Below are 13,499 nucleotides of genomic sequence, written 5' to 3' on the forward strand. Positions count from 1 at the left end.
CGCACAAGGTGTGGGGATGAAGATGACGCGAGTGAGAGCGTAGGGTTTTGGAAAAATAGACATTAGAAATCTTATCCGGTCTATCCCACCCCCGCATTTTTTATCCGGCTATATCCGGTTTATATCCGACCTTATCCTATCCTGACCACCACCAAACACGGGATAGGATAAAATATATCCTATCTTGCTTTTATCCGGCCGACCAAACGTAGCCGGATTTCTTTATCCTAGCCTATCCAATCCTATCATGACCAGAAATCTCGACGACCAAACGCAGCCAAAGAGGATTGTATCCGGATATGCAAGTGCGCATGTTCTTTCTCGAATTTGATATCTAAGATATACCAAATCGTTTCAACAAAATTAAAACGGTTGTTACGAGATTAAACCCAAGAAATACGATGATAGTACGCCTCGACCGCTCGTTATTTTTCTCGAGATTCCATTTAAGCAATCTGACATATATATATAAGCCAGGGGAACATAATGGATGATGAAGCATTATTCGAGTAACCTAAAGCTCAGCCACAAAGTACACTTCAATTCATCCCAAGCCCAAAAAATCAAAAGGAAAACGCACACTGTAAAGTACACCTTCTTGCATATTTGACTACCATAAACACCAGGAAAGTAAGATAATTGGGCCGGAGAAAGATCTACGGTCGGAGAGCCGTCCTCATCAAGTGCGAGAGTCTAGGGCCATGACGGTGCTGAGATTCATGGGGCTCATGTAATCGGTGGTCCCGCTCAGGAGCTGCTGCACTATGAGCCGGTTCGCGCGCTCGGACGGGTGGAACCCGTCCCAGAACGCGTATACCTTCCGGTCCGCGCACAAGTTCGATGCCGCATTGCATATCCCCAGCCCGTTGTAGGGGCCTTGTCCGCAGCACGCTACCTTCGAGGTCACGAAACCTAGTCGCCAAAAAATTAAGCCATGAGTTCCAAAATCTCATTAGAAGGGAACACGAGCGTATTAGGAACAAGGATTTCTGATAATTGCGAGGAATCACGAGAAAAAATCATGTAAGATTGGCCTAGCGAAAATGATATCCAAGCTAAATTTGTTCATGATGTTGAGAGTAATGTGGCGCTGGTGAAAACCAAAATTCTCTGGTTGGGCTAGCCCAAGCCCAAGACGAATGTCCTAGTTCAATATTCAAGAACGGATGTGACAAGAATCCAAGTGATTAGCAAATTGATTATTTCTAACGAACATTAATTAGCGCAGTAACATCATATGGAGGTCGGACCGAATTTGGTGGGGTTGTCGATGAAGTCCATGTTCATTTTGAAGGCATTAGCGGAGACGAACACGTCGGAGCCTATCTCGCCGTTGAGCTCCCTAAGCATTTGGACGAGCTCCGGGTTGAATATCGCAGCCGCCTGCTGCAGCCTGGGCGCGCATTCCCCGTTCCTGCTCCCCGTCATGGCTAATTCGGCCGGGACGCAGCCCAACGGTCCCGTGCCGGTGACCAAAACCCTCCGAGCCCCCAACTCGTAAAGCCTCTGCAATATTCAACGACCCCGATTTCGCATCACGGCTCAAAACAGATGATATATACAGCAGTATAGCTCAGTTCAATGCTGCAGCAGGGGAACTACAGGTACACATCTATCCCCCCTCTTCGTGCTCGTGATGACTCGGTGTACATGATTAGCGTTCGGATTAGACTCCTCAATCGAATTTACGGCATTCCCAAAAGGTGTTTCGGTATCGATAAACTCGAGAAAGAAAGCAAGCAAGAAAATCTCATATGTGCGAAAATTATTACCCTGAGAACTTTCTTGTACTCGGAAATGAGATATCGGGAGTACTGCGGGATGGTGAACTGGCGCGACCTTACGGATCCGGGCGTCAAGAAGTAGTTATTGACCCAATCGTTGCCGCCGAGAGTGATGAGGACGAGGGCTTGGTGCACTCGCTGCTGCGCCTGAGCCGGGCCGACGAGCGCGCCTAACCTCTGTTGGTACTGCTGAAACAATTGCAATTGCCTGAAGATTCTTATGATGCTTAGCTGCACAAACATGGGAACTTACTCGATCAATTTTTGTGTAAAACATGCCAAAAGCTTAGACAGAAAGAAAGTAAGAGTCCTTTTCACAAAGGCGGCCTTCAGCCTACATCATACGTAACAGCAACGTGGTTTCTTTGTTTGCATGAATTATCTGCTTTCGACGGCCTTCGCTCAATCAAATTATATGTATGGGGACCATGCAGCTGATGCGATGTTTGGCTCGTACGTCCATATTAAGAAGGAAATGTGCTAGTGACGTGAATTATAAAGCTCATGGACGTACAAATTGAACGCCGGTGTCGTTGAGAATTCCGATCCCGGCCGAAGCGAAATTGGCGCCGACGAGTAGTTTTTGTCCGGTCAGTGCAGGGCTTAGGTATGGCAATGTGGGTTCTGCTCCAATTTTCTCACCTATGTATTCTCACGTGTCAAGTCAGGGAGCAAAAGATAGAGAATGAAAAACCGACTTATGTAGCGCCAAGGTTAATCTGTCGAACACGTAATAAGCACTAAGAAACGGCGACGTACTGATAATGTCCGGGATGTTCAAGCCATTCGAGAACCGCCCCGTGGGCCTGTGAGTCGGATAGTCAATGCCGTACGGGGGAGAGTCGGCACGCGCGGTGGTGGCCAGGTAGTTGTTGTTGCCACTGTCGACGAGCGAATCGCCGAACACGAAGAACGCGCGGGCCGCCTCGGCTCGAGGCACGGCGGCCGACACGAGAATCGCCGCCAGCAGTGTGACCGCAAGAGCCCAGGAAGTACCAATGCAGGTTACTTCAGACATGTTTGGGGAGAGTTGCAGACGGACGGTCTCTCTTTTCTTGGGGGTACCGTGGCCTTTTACTTTGTGCAAGTATGGAAGATGCAATGGCATGGTTTATATAAGGAATTTATTAGGGCATCGTACTTAGGATGCTTTTCTATTGGAGGGATTTGACGCGATTATATTGGTTGCACGCCATAAATGGTCCCTCCCTGTACAGTAAAATAGTCTTATCCAGACCTAGTTCCCGCAAACTTCGAAAACCGAGAGGCGATAAAGAAAATTATCCAAAAAGTTCTAAATTTATTGTACTTTTGCCAATTCAGTTATAAACCTTTTAAGTTTGTCAATTCAGTCCTAAACCTTTTCACTTTTTGCCAATTGAATCCATCCGATCAATTTTGGCAGGCCGACACCGGCCGTCCGGCCAACGCTGACGTGGCAATTTTTAAATAATTTTTTATTTTTTATTTTTTTTTCTGACTTTTTCCCTCTGGCCGGTCCGGCCAGAGGCGAGGACCTCGCCGGCCTCTGGCGAAGCTCGCCCCCGCCGGCCAGTGGTGAGGGCAAGCTTCGCCCAGCAAAGGCGAGGCCGACCTCGCCGTCTCGCCGGCCAAAGGAAAGAAGGCAAAAAATAATAATAATAATAATAATAAAAGGAAAAAATGAAAAAATCGAAATAAAATATTTAAAAATGCCATGTCAGCGTTGCTTGGACGGCGTCCACGTCAGCTCCGGACAGTCAAAATTGGCCGGATGGACTCAATTGATAAGAAGTGAAAAGGTTTAGGACTCAATTGACAAACTTGAAAGGTTTAGGACTGAATTGACGGAAGTAGAATAGGTCTTGGACTTTTTGGACAATTTTCCCGGCGATACTCTATATCCGGATTTGGTGCATGCAACGGTTCGTTCTGGCCTCCTTACAGTCCGAGAAGCTTTTTAAGAGCCGAATCTTATCCCAAGAAACACCTCTAGGCGCGACTTCAGTTAAACCGCGACCGCAGATGAAGGAGGAAGCGAGAGTGGAAAATCGGAAGAAATTCGCGATATTTAGGGAAAAGGGGGAGGACAAATTTCATTGTCGCGATTTCTCGAAATCGTTTTCGCTCCCCTCCCTTTGTCAATCATATGCTATGGCTCGGAAGTGATGACATTTTGCTCCCCTTTCTCGTTTTAATCAGAGCATCCCCCGTTCCTATTCCCTCCTTTTCCAAACGCGACCTAAAGGTGAGAAAAAGGGAGGCGACTAGCGAGAGCAATGCGCGCGCACGAAGTCTCGCTTGTTGCGGAGGTGGTTGGCTTGAAATTTAACGGAGTCCTTGTGTGCATGGAGACGAACAGTTAGAAGAGGCTATTTCGAAGAGCTGGCCCGTCCTAAACCTAATTTGCACGGGATATCGATTCAGTCTTAAATTTTTTCTTCATTTTGCCAGTTCAGTCCCAGACATTTGCGCGAAATTCCAATTCAGTCGTTCCGATCAATTTTCGCCGTAAATCGCCGACGTGACGGTCCAAAGATCTAGGACTGAATCGGCAAAGTTAGAATGTTTAGGATTGAAACGGCATCCGTGCAATAAATTTAGGACTGATCGGACAGTTTCCCTCAAAATTTTTGTTTTTTTTTAATTCGAGATTTAGCGATTTTTTATTTGTCTGTCCTACTCTAACTCTCAATTTACTCTCAGACTTTTATCATGTCTCCTTGTAAAGCGTGGGAGTCGAAATCCACGTTAGATACTAAGGGCCCGTTTGGTAACGTTCCAAACAGTGAAAATTTCTGTTCTTTTGTTCCCAGAAATAGTTTGGGAACAGAAATGCGTTTGGTAAACTTTTTGTTCCCGGGCACATTTTTACAAATATTTGTGCCGAGAAACAGTTTTGGAAGAGAAACAAGAAGTAAAAAAAAGTTGCTTCTTGTTTCTCGACACAATTTTGAGAATCAGTTTTTTTTCTTCTTTTTCTTTTTTTTCTTTTCTTCTTTTTGTGTTGCTCTTCTATGGCTGTACGCCCTGCCGGCCGGGGGTCCCCCGCCCCCGGCCGCGACCGGCCATGGCCTGGGTAGAAAGAAAAAAAATTAAACAATTCAAAATATTATTAATAAAAAGAAATTTGTGTGTAGTTACCAAACGCATTTCTGTTCTTTTCTATTCCAGGAATAGAAATTTTAGACAGTTTACCAAACGCCTTCAAATGCACAGAAATTGTTTCCGGGCACAGAATAAAAAAAAATCATTTCTGTTTAGAAATAATTTCCGGGCACAGAATGGTTGTCATGCGCACCCTAAATGTCCCCACTCCTACCTACCCGACTCAGTATTTCTATTATGGGCATCCACCCACTCCTACCTACCTGACTCAGTATTTCTATTATGGGCATCCACGTAAAAAAAACCAAAAGACGACATGCAAAGACTATTAACGCCGTAAAATCCATCAACCTTTGACTTAAGGGGGACTCGGCAAAGGTTTGCCCATGTCTTACAACTGGAAACCACAATGACCAACCGCAAGGAGTAGCAGATTTTCATCTTTAAATGCGCCTCCCTTACTAGTTCAAAATCAACCAAAAGGCAAAGAGAGGGGAAAGGAGACAACATCAGCTTCCTAACTCCACATTATCATTAATTAGGCGGTCGCGATGGCGCCAAAATATCGTTAGGAACACGGGCTATTTACCCATTTTTTTTATGCGTTTCTTGCGATCGATATAGATAATTTAGTTTTTAGCGAGCAACTTATCACTCGTGCCGACGTGGGGATGCCTAAACAACAATTGTACTTTGTGTAAAAAAAATATATATAAACTTATTTGTCAAACATGACTAAATAAATCGTTTGAAATCGTAGCCGTGACAAATTCATTTCGTGGCCAACATTGCATCTCAAAGGCACGTTTGGGAAAATGTCATGAGCCAGCCATCAATTTCTTTGTTTTATTTAATGCAGTGGTCCTTCACGTCACATCGATGTGATTAGCTGGGAAAGAGAGGGATTTTGTGGTTTTTTAGCACCAATTGTCGTTCGAAATCAAATCTAACTGAAGTACTGGAATGATGTTATCTTTCTATGATTAGTTTCTTGTATTTTAAGTGGTGAATAAAGGTAATCGGTTTTCAGGTGATCTAATTTCACCTAGAAATAAGAAATCGGACCATTTGATCCTGAAATCGGATCGGACCGACCATTTCTTGGGTGGGTAATTGGAACTGCCGGCATAAACAAAAAGTAAGAGGAAAACATGCTTGATATCCCTCTCCATAATGACTAATGAGATCACTTTTATGAGGATTAGCCCATTCGAGTTTCAATGTCATTTGATGCCCAAACGCACACCGAACACCAATTGGACAACCAACCAACGAAATCTTCAAATTCGGGAGGCGATTTCCAACTCCAACCCATCCTCAATCACTTCGACTCCATGTCGTCACTATAATTTCTAATTCGGAAACGATTCCTTCCGAATCAATGGCCGCAAATGAGGTCCAAAAACCAAAATGCACCTTGAGAAGCCATGTCCTAGCCATAAGACTCGAAGATTCCTCAATAGTGACTCGCAAAAGGCGATGGAGCAAGGATTTAAGACCAATTCTAAGCTCCAAAACAGCTCACGGCCAATTCCGATCGATTCGCGAAAACTGAAGATTCTTCATTGGCTACAAAAACATAATCGATCGAGACTAAGAGTGATTGAGCAGAGCTAGAGACAAAGAGCGATTGAGTCAAGCGAGAGAAGTGTGTGCGTGAGCGAGAGGCGTGAAGAATGACAATGGGATTAGGGTTTTGTTTCAAATTTGGGAAAGAGGCGTGAAAGAGCGAGGTTTGTGAAGATATTAGGGATTTTTCACATTGGTAAGAAATAGAAAAAAAATTGGTCCGGTCTAGGTGGCCATGTCCATACCTGGAATTGGACCGCAATTCATTGGTTTCAATTGCATGGAGCCGGGAACCATACCAGTGCCCTTCGAGCGATTCCTAATCTGGGCGGTTCCTTTTACTTGCTTCTAGTGGTGAACAGGTCATGGGAAGGAAGAAGTTTGCATAACTATCCCAAAGGATATTACTATTTGACCTAGCAGTTCTTGCGGAGTGATTGATGGGCTCCATAGGTTGCCTTGACGGTTTAGCCTCTGATCGATGGACGGGCGACTCATTTGGCCTGCCCAGGCTTGAGAGTCCTGAGCGATAAATGAGCAAGTTTGGGTAATGTTTTAACGAGAGAAAGCTTGACCTGCCCGTCTTTAGTGCAAGCTCGTCCCGATCCAAAAATTCTTCACTTTATTTGATGGACGCGTTTGAACGACACATTAAGCCCGACCTTCTGCCTAAACTCACGCAATGATCCCATCCCTATGTATCGAAATATGACTTTCGCCGTATATTCAAATATGTCATGATTACGATTTCCGTCATCCTCGCACGGAATATGTCTTAGGTAATTCATAGACGAAGTTTTTTAAAAACACATTATCAACGAAATTATTGGATGACCATTAAATAAGCACTCCATTCACAAATGTGTTAAGAGAAGCAACAAACAAAGGATGCCTTTTTCTAAGTAGAGATAAACGAAGAGTAGCTCAAAGCACCCCAAAAGAGAAGGTATAGACGGTTCCACTTTTCGCGAAATCGGGTTATATTATATGTAGCCTTATGCATGCATACCCAAAGTCGATTTATGCATGTATAATACGATCAATCAACACCACGTATACATTGCTCTCTCATGTTCACTCCTCGAAATTAACATTTCTCTCTCTAGTTTCTCTCCGCAGCAAAAAGGGGTTTTTCGAGGATGACAGGACATGTGATGAATATCGACGACGGCGGGGCCACCTTCGCTCATGAAATCATGAGGACGTAGCTTTCGACCTTTTTTGTCCCCGTCTGATCGGCTGTCAAAAACTATTGACCCGTTATTGATTCGGACTCGACAATTTTATCTTCAAAATATCATAATCTCGTGCTATATATATCCCATTCAAGCGGAAAAGCTGGGTCAATACGAAAGTAGTCCGATCCAAATTGACAAATTCCTATGTAATACAAATTTAGCAAGTCATACTCGACCAAATCCATATTACTAAAATATTTCCATAATTAACCAATTAAAGAAAACTCATATATAAACTGAGGTGAGAGCACAGAACGAGCGAGCGCGAGAAAGAGTGAAGAGATGGTCATAGAGGTGGGTTGGATTTAAGTAAGTTATTGATCCGTTTAACTCTCATATTACTTTAGGCTCTATTATTCTAAATTCATTTTTTAAATATAATTAATTCATATAATAATTCAATTCAATAATATGGGTTAAGAAATTGATGTATGACCCATTTCGATTTCGACAGGTATAGATTAAAAAGTTGAAGTTCTTATTATTTTTTTTAAGGCGATGTCACAGAACAACACAGAAAGAGAAAAAAACAAAGTCAGAGAAAGCTTCTCTCCGGTGCTCATAGTCACGGGGACAACACAATCATTGGGCGCAGAGGTCTTCTCCCTTCTCTAACCCCGAAATTCACCTCTGCAAAATATCTCCTCATTTTATTGGGCAGGCGGCCTGTCCGCATGGCCCGCGAGCAACATAAGTAGGTCTGGACCCGCGCGCACAGACTTGATCCTTGTCATCGACCGGAAGAAAATTCGCGAAATGCTGCGCCACGAAATTGCCATATTTTTATTCAATGAAAAAAGGAAAAAGATATAAACGGTCTCTAAATTTTTACCTAATATGTAATTTGATTCATGAAATTTTAATTTATTTAATATAGTTTATGAAATTTATTTTAATGTTCAATGTGGTCTTCGAATTTTTAATTTGTTCAATGTACATTAAACATTTTCATATAGTTCATGGACTAAATTGAATATGTGCTAAAAGTCCAGGGATCACATTGAACAAATTAAAATTCAGGGACCACATTGCATATTAGAATAAAGTTCAGAGATTACATTGAACAAATTAAAATTTCAAGAATTAAATTATATATTGGGTCAAAGTTCTAAGATTGTTTGTGTTATTATCCTTTTATTCAACACAATTTTCTAATCGAAACACGAGGCCCATACCTTCATTAAGAAGTCTGTCTAAGACGTGGAGATTAAAACTGGACACCTTTGAAAATGCCTTTTGGCTCATATTACTTTAAGATCACGAAAGAAACTCGACACCCAAGTTAGCATGTAAAGATCGGTTACAAGTAAATAAAAAACAGATACTGAGATGTATGTTGTATCCTATTTTTCTTTCATTTAATAAGTAGATTAAATAAATAAATTGGTTTATTTATGTTTGAATTGGAGTGCAAGCATTTTAGAAGACCATCAAAAGTAAGAAAATATAAACTATAGAATCATAAAATACTCGTGGGTGAATTAATTCTGAAAAATGGAACAGAAGAGTACGGTAATATGTTCGATGATGGATTGAAAAACCAAATAAGCAAAAAATATTAATAAGATTGTCTTATATCAAATTGAAAGGGGAAAAGAAGAAGAAAGAGGGGAGGGAAGAAAACAAAAGCAAAATGATGAAAAATTGGGCCTTATCTTTACATAGAGCAGTATAAAGGAAAGTGAAAAAAAAAAAGGAAAAGAAAATCTGAAAATATTTTAGAATATCGGGAAAAAGAAGATAAAAGCGAACGACGGACACAGGGATTCATTCCTAGCAACCTTTCACCTTACTTGAAAGGTAGGGGAGTGCAAAGGAATCGGGAATCGCCTGGAGTACTCATAACCGGTGGTTCCAATGGGTACCAGTCCGGTTCAAAATTCTATGTGTGGAACAGCTCATTCGGACCAAACCAATAATATATATAATTTTTAAGAAAAATTAAAACCTTAAATCCTTAATCTCGCCCGCCATCTCGTCTCATCTCGATCTCTTGTCTCAACTCTCTCGGTCTCTCTGTCTCTTGACTCTTGACTCCTATCGACTCATGGCCACACCTCCAGCCGTTCCTCGCAGACACAACTCACGGTCTAGCCTCCCCCTCTCGCTCTTGGTCGTCTCCAATTGCTGTAAGTTGGAAACCCTAATTGCTGCCATTTGCCTCTTTTTAATTTCTCCAATCTACTCGTTGTTCAAAGTACTGAGAGGAAAGTGAAGTATTCTTTGCATGTGATTGTTATATCATGGTAAAGTTGTCTAATTTGCTGAATGAGTTTGTTCTGTGTACTTGGGTCTGGTATGGAGAGGCAGGGCAATTAAAGAATAGGGAAGTTTTTTTTACAAACAACAAGGCAATTAATAATCAGGCATTCTTTTTTGCTGGAAAAACTGAAGCTTGGGGGGACCAGTTCATTACTTGCTCGAAAACAAGTCATTGATCAGGTGAGGGTAGGTGAGAGCAGTTCCATGGACCCACCCGAAAATTATATCGGACACAGTCCAGTTCCGGGATGGGTCCATGGAACCAACGGTTCTCGGTTCTAATTTATCGAAATCGGTCTTTAGTGGGCAATTTCCGGTTCTACGGTGGGAACCGCTCGTCCTGAAACCGATCATCCCTAATAAAAAAAAGAATCCGTGCTAGCGGGCTGAAGGACCAATCAACATTCGATACGTGGCGAATCCAGGTAGCTGCGCCCGGTTTCCTCTCGTGATACATTGCGCACGAAAGATTTTAAAAAAAAAAATGTATAAAATTAGCAGCATATATGCTGTACTCATTATATTGGGCCGAGCTACTAATTATAATTCGAGAAACAACAGAAGTCGAGTGGATCATACGCTACCAATCAACTATAGAGTAGGTAGATTACATTTATGTCGAAGCAGTATTACGTTGGTGCTATGTCGCAGTATAAGGTAGATCCGCTAGACATTAAACCAAACCCCCCCAAAGTAGCTGGCGTGCTCGAAGCTTCGATAATTCTAACGGCGTCTGTAACTTGGTCAGCCATTTTTTCCGGCCATTAAATTCGCTTCACCGCCCGAAGTTGAAGATGACGAGCTCCATTATTGCTGCCAACGAGGAAAAGAATGGAAAAGGTCCTTTGGACGGAGCGTTTCTTTAGGAGGATGCCCCCTTTCAACTCGTGCATTAATTACTTCTCGACCGGCTTTGGCAAGGTAAAGCTTGGAGACGGCTTGACGGATCTGCTTTGATCGCGTGTTGGGAACGTTTTGCATGAGAGAATTTGACTTTTGCACTTACGATTTCGAATGATTTGAAACTTTTCAGTCGCTCACCGATCGACATGCAACGTGACATATCCGTTTTAGATGTGTTGGAGTAAGCATCGTTCGAAATTTTTCGTCGCGGGAAACCGGGTCCAGACAAGTATTTTCACCTTCGAACTTTCGATTCTTGAAAAATAAATGGAGGAGCAAAGACCATTTAATTTAAAAAGGAATATAATAGGTGTGTCCATGGTGTTGGTAAGGCCCTCAAGTAGTCATGGCCACAGTTCGGAACCGACCGGTTCCGGTTCAGAACCGGCGGTTCCGGTTCGTGGCCATGTATGAACCGGAACCGGGCGGTTCCGGTTCCGATTTCGGGCGGGTTCCGGTTCCGATTCCGGGCCGGTTCCGGTTCCGGTTCCGGTTCCTGCCGGTTCCGGCCGGCTCCGGTTATCTTTTTATTTTATTTTTATTTTTTATTTTTTATTTTTTTTTGCCCGCAGCAGGGCCTGCACGTGCAGGCCCTGCTGCAGGTTTTCTGTTTTTTTATTTTTTATTTATTTAAATTTTTTAATTTTATTTTTGGCTGTTCCGGGCCGGTTCCAAAATTGCTAGAACCGGAACCGGGCCTGTAGGCCACGGGCCGGTTCCGGTTCCGAACCGCTGGCCCAGTCAACGGGCTGGGCCCGGGTTTAACCAGGCCGGTTCCGGGCCGAAACCGGCCCGTGGCCATGACTACCCTCGAGTCAACGTGGTCTTGACATTCAAAGTCATTTAAGGGTGAGAAGTGAAACCCGTTCAAAGAAGATGGGCCGATACTTACGGTTAGGGAACAGTGCGACTTCTCTCCATAGTTCCGTGTCATTAAGAACTGGGATATCCTAGCCCACTCCAACCCATAAAAGGGAAATTCCTCATTATTATGTAATGGAATGGGACCAATAAGTAGGGGTGTCAAAAAAAGACCCCACCTAAGCCAAACCCAACCGAAATTTTTGGGTCTTTTTAGGTCGGGTCTCTTTCCGATTCAGATAAGATGTAAAAGAATTGGGTATCATGACGGTTCGGTTCGGGTTGGTTTTGGGTAAACCCAAACCGAACCGAACCTACCTGAATCGAAACAACTTTGCTCCTAGATCTATAAAGGTCGAAAAACACGTTGTGCTTAGTTAGGCTCCATGTTACATTTTTGAAAAATATTTTTTGGGAAGTCATTTTCTGTGAATATGATAATATATTATGATGTTTGGCTGAGACCTGAAAATGAATTAGAAAATATCTTCCGTTATTTGGTAAGGAAAATCTCATTTAGTTTTCTTAAATAGACATGCATTATTTGAGCTGTAATGACTTGCGCATGGGTAGCCAATGATTCAAGCATAGGCATCGGCGTCTCAAGGTCAGATCCCTAACTCCCGGCACAAGCACGGGCAATGGTCTTGGGTCCATTGAAACTGAGCCCGAGGACTCAATGCCCGTGCCCAGCTCCCTAGCGCCTTGGCTCGTGTCTACAGAGGCCGGACCTATGTGCCTGGCACTTGGGCCTAGGTCCATTGAGGCCGAGCCTTAGAACCAAGCGCTTGAGCTGGGGTTAATCGAGGCCGGGCCAAACACTCCGATACTAGTGCCTGCGCCCAGGTCCATCGAGGCCATGCCCCGAACACAGCACCCGATCCCCTGCACCTAGACCTAAGTCCATCGAGGTCGGCTTGAGACTTTGGTGCCCATGCCCATGTCCATCGAGGCCAAGCCCTAGTCCTCAGCGCACGGGCTCGAGGCCCGGGCCCAACAATGATGGACCATGGCATGGGTGCAGGGGACCTAGGCATGGGCACAGGAATCCTAGGCTCTACCTTGATGGACCCAAACTGAAGTTGGAGACCCGAGGTCCGAGGCCCAGCCTTGATGGACTGAGCACGGGTATTGACAACCGGAGCCTAGCCTCGATATAATTGGGCCTAGCATCCCAAGCATTGGCACCGGTGTCCCGGGCCCGAGCGCTGTGGACTCGACCCCACTTTCAAGGGCTGGGAATGAGCGTTGGGGTTCCCGTGCCCAAGCGAAGAGTTTATGGTTCAAGCCCCGATACCTAATCATGTTTTGGACAATAATTTCCGATTATTTGAAGAGAAAATCATTTTTTCAAATTTAAGCTTTGGTAGGAAAACTTTTTTCATTGACTAAGAAAGCATTTTCTATTGACTCATTTTCTGAAGCGATCCAAATGTCGGAAAATGAGGAAAATGTTTTCCGCGCAACAAACGGAGCCTTAACTTTTCGACTAAGAAGAGGTTCAACTTTAGGCTGGTTTTGCTCGACCAAAACCGCCTCTTTCGACCGCTTCTTCTTCCTTGTGAAAACCTGAATGGCTAGCAGAGAACGTCCAACAGCAGCTTCATCCGCGAGCCATTCGAGAGAGAATAACAGAGAAGCAAGCGATGACGTAGGAAGTTAGTACACTCCATTTCAATTTCGAACTATATAGAAGGAGACAAACTGTTGGTTTAGGATATGAAGAATCGAGAGCTTCCCACAGGCGCTTGGAGGAGAACCATGTGGTTCCTCGCGTTTTGGTGGGCTCGTATAG

The 13,499-nt window shown here is 43.7% G+C and overlaps 1 protein-coding gene across 1 annotated transcript; it reads right to left on the bottom strand.

Moving 5' to 3' along the window:
- Positions 1-510: 510 nt before the first annotated feature.
- LOC115673393 (GDSL esterase/lipase At4g28780-like) lies at positions 511-2,887 on the bottom strand. The gene is made up of 5 exons (XM_030595546.2): positions 2,544-2,887; positions 2,299-2,426; positions 1,773-2,015; positions 1,251-1,506; positions 511-912 (listed from the first exon to the last, which is right to left on the bottom strand). The coding sequence occupies exons 1-5, from the start codon at positions 2,800-2,802 to the stop codon at positions 680-682; spliced, it is 1,119 nt and encodes a 372-aa protein (XP_030451406.2). The 5' UTR covers positions 2,803-2,887; the 3' UTR covers positions 511-679.
- Between the last annotated feature and the right edge of the window lie 10,612 nt (positions 2,888-13,499).

The sequence above is a fragment of the Syzygium oleosum genome, unplaced genomic scaffold (assembly GCF_021117445.2).
Source record: "Syzygium oleosum isolate NSW1041296 unplaced genomic scaffold, Sole_v2.1 Sole_v2.09, whole genome shotgun sequence".
Taxonomy (NCBI): domain Eukaryota; kingdom Viridiplantae; phylum Streptophyta; class Magnoliopsida; order Myrtales; family Myrtaceae; genus Syzygium; species Syzygium oleosum.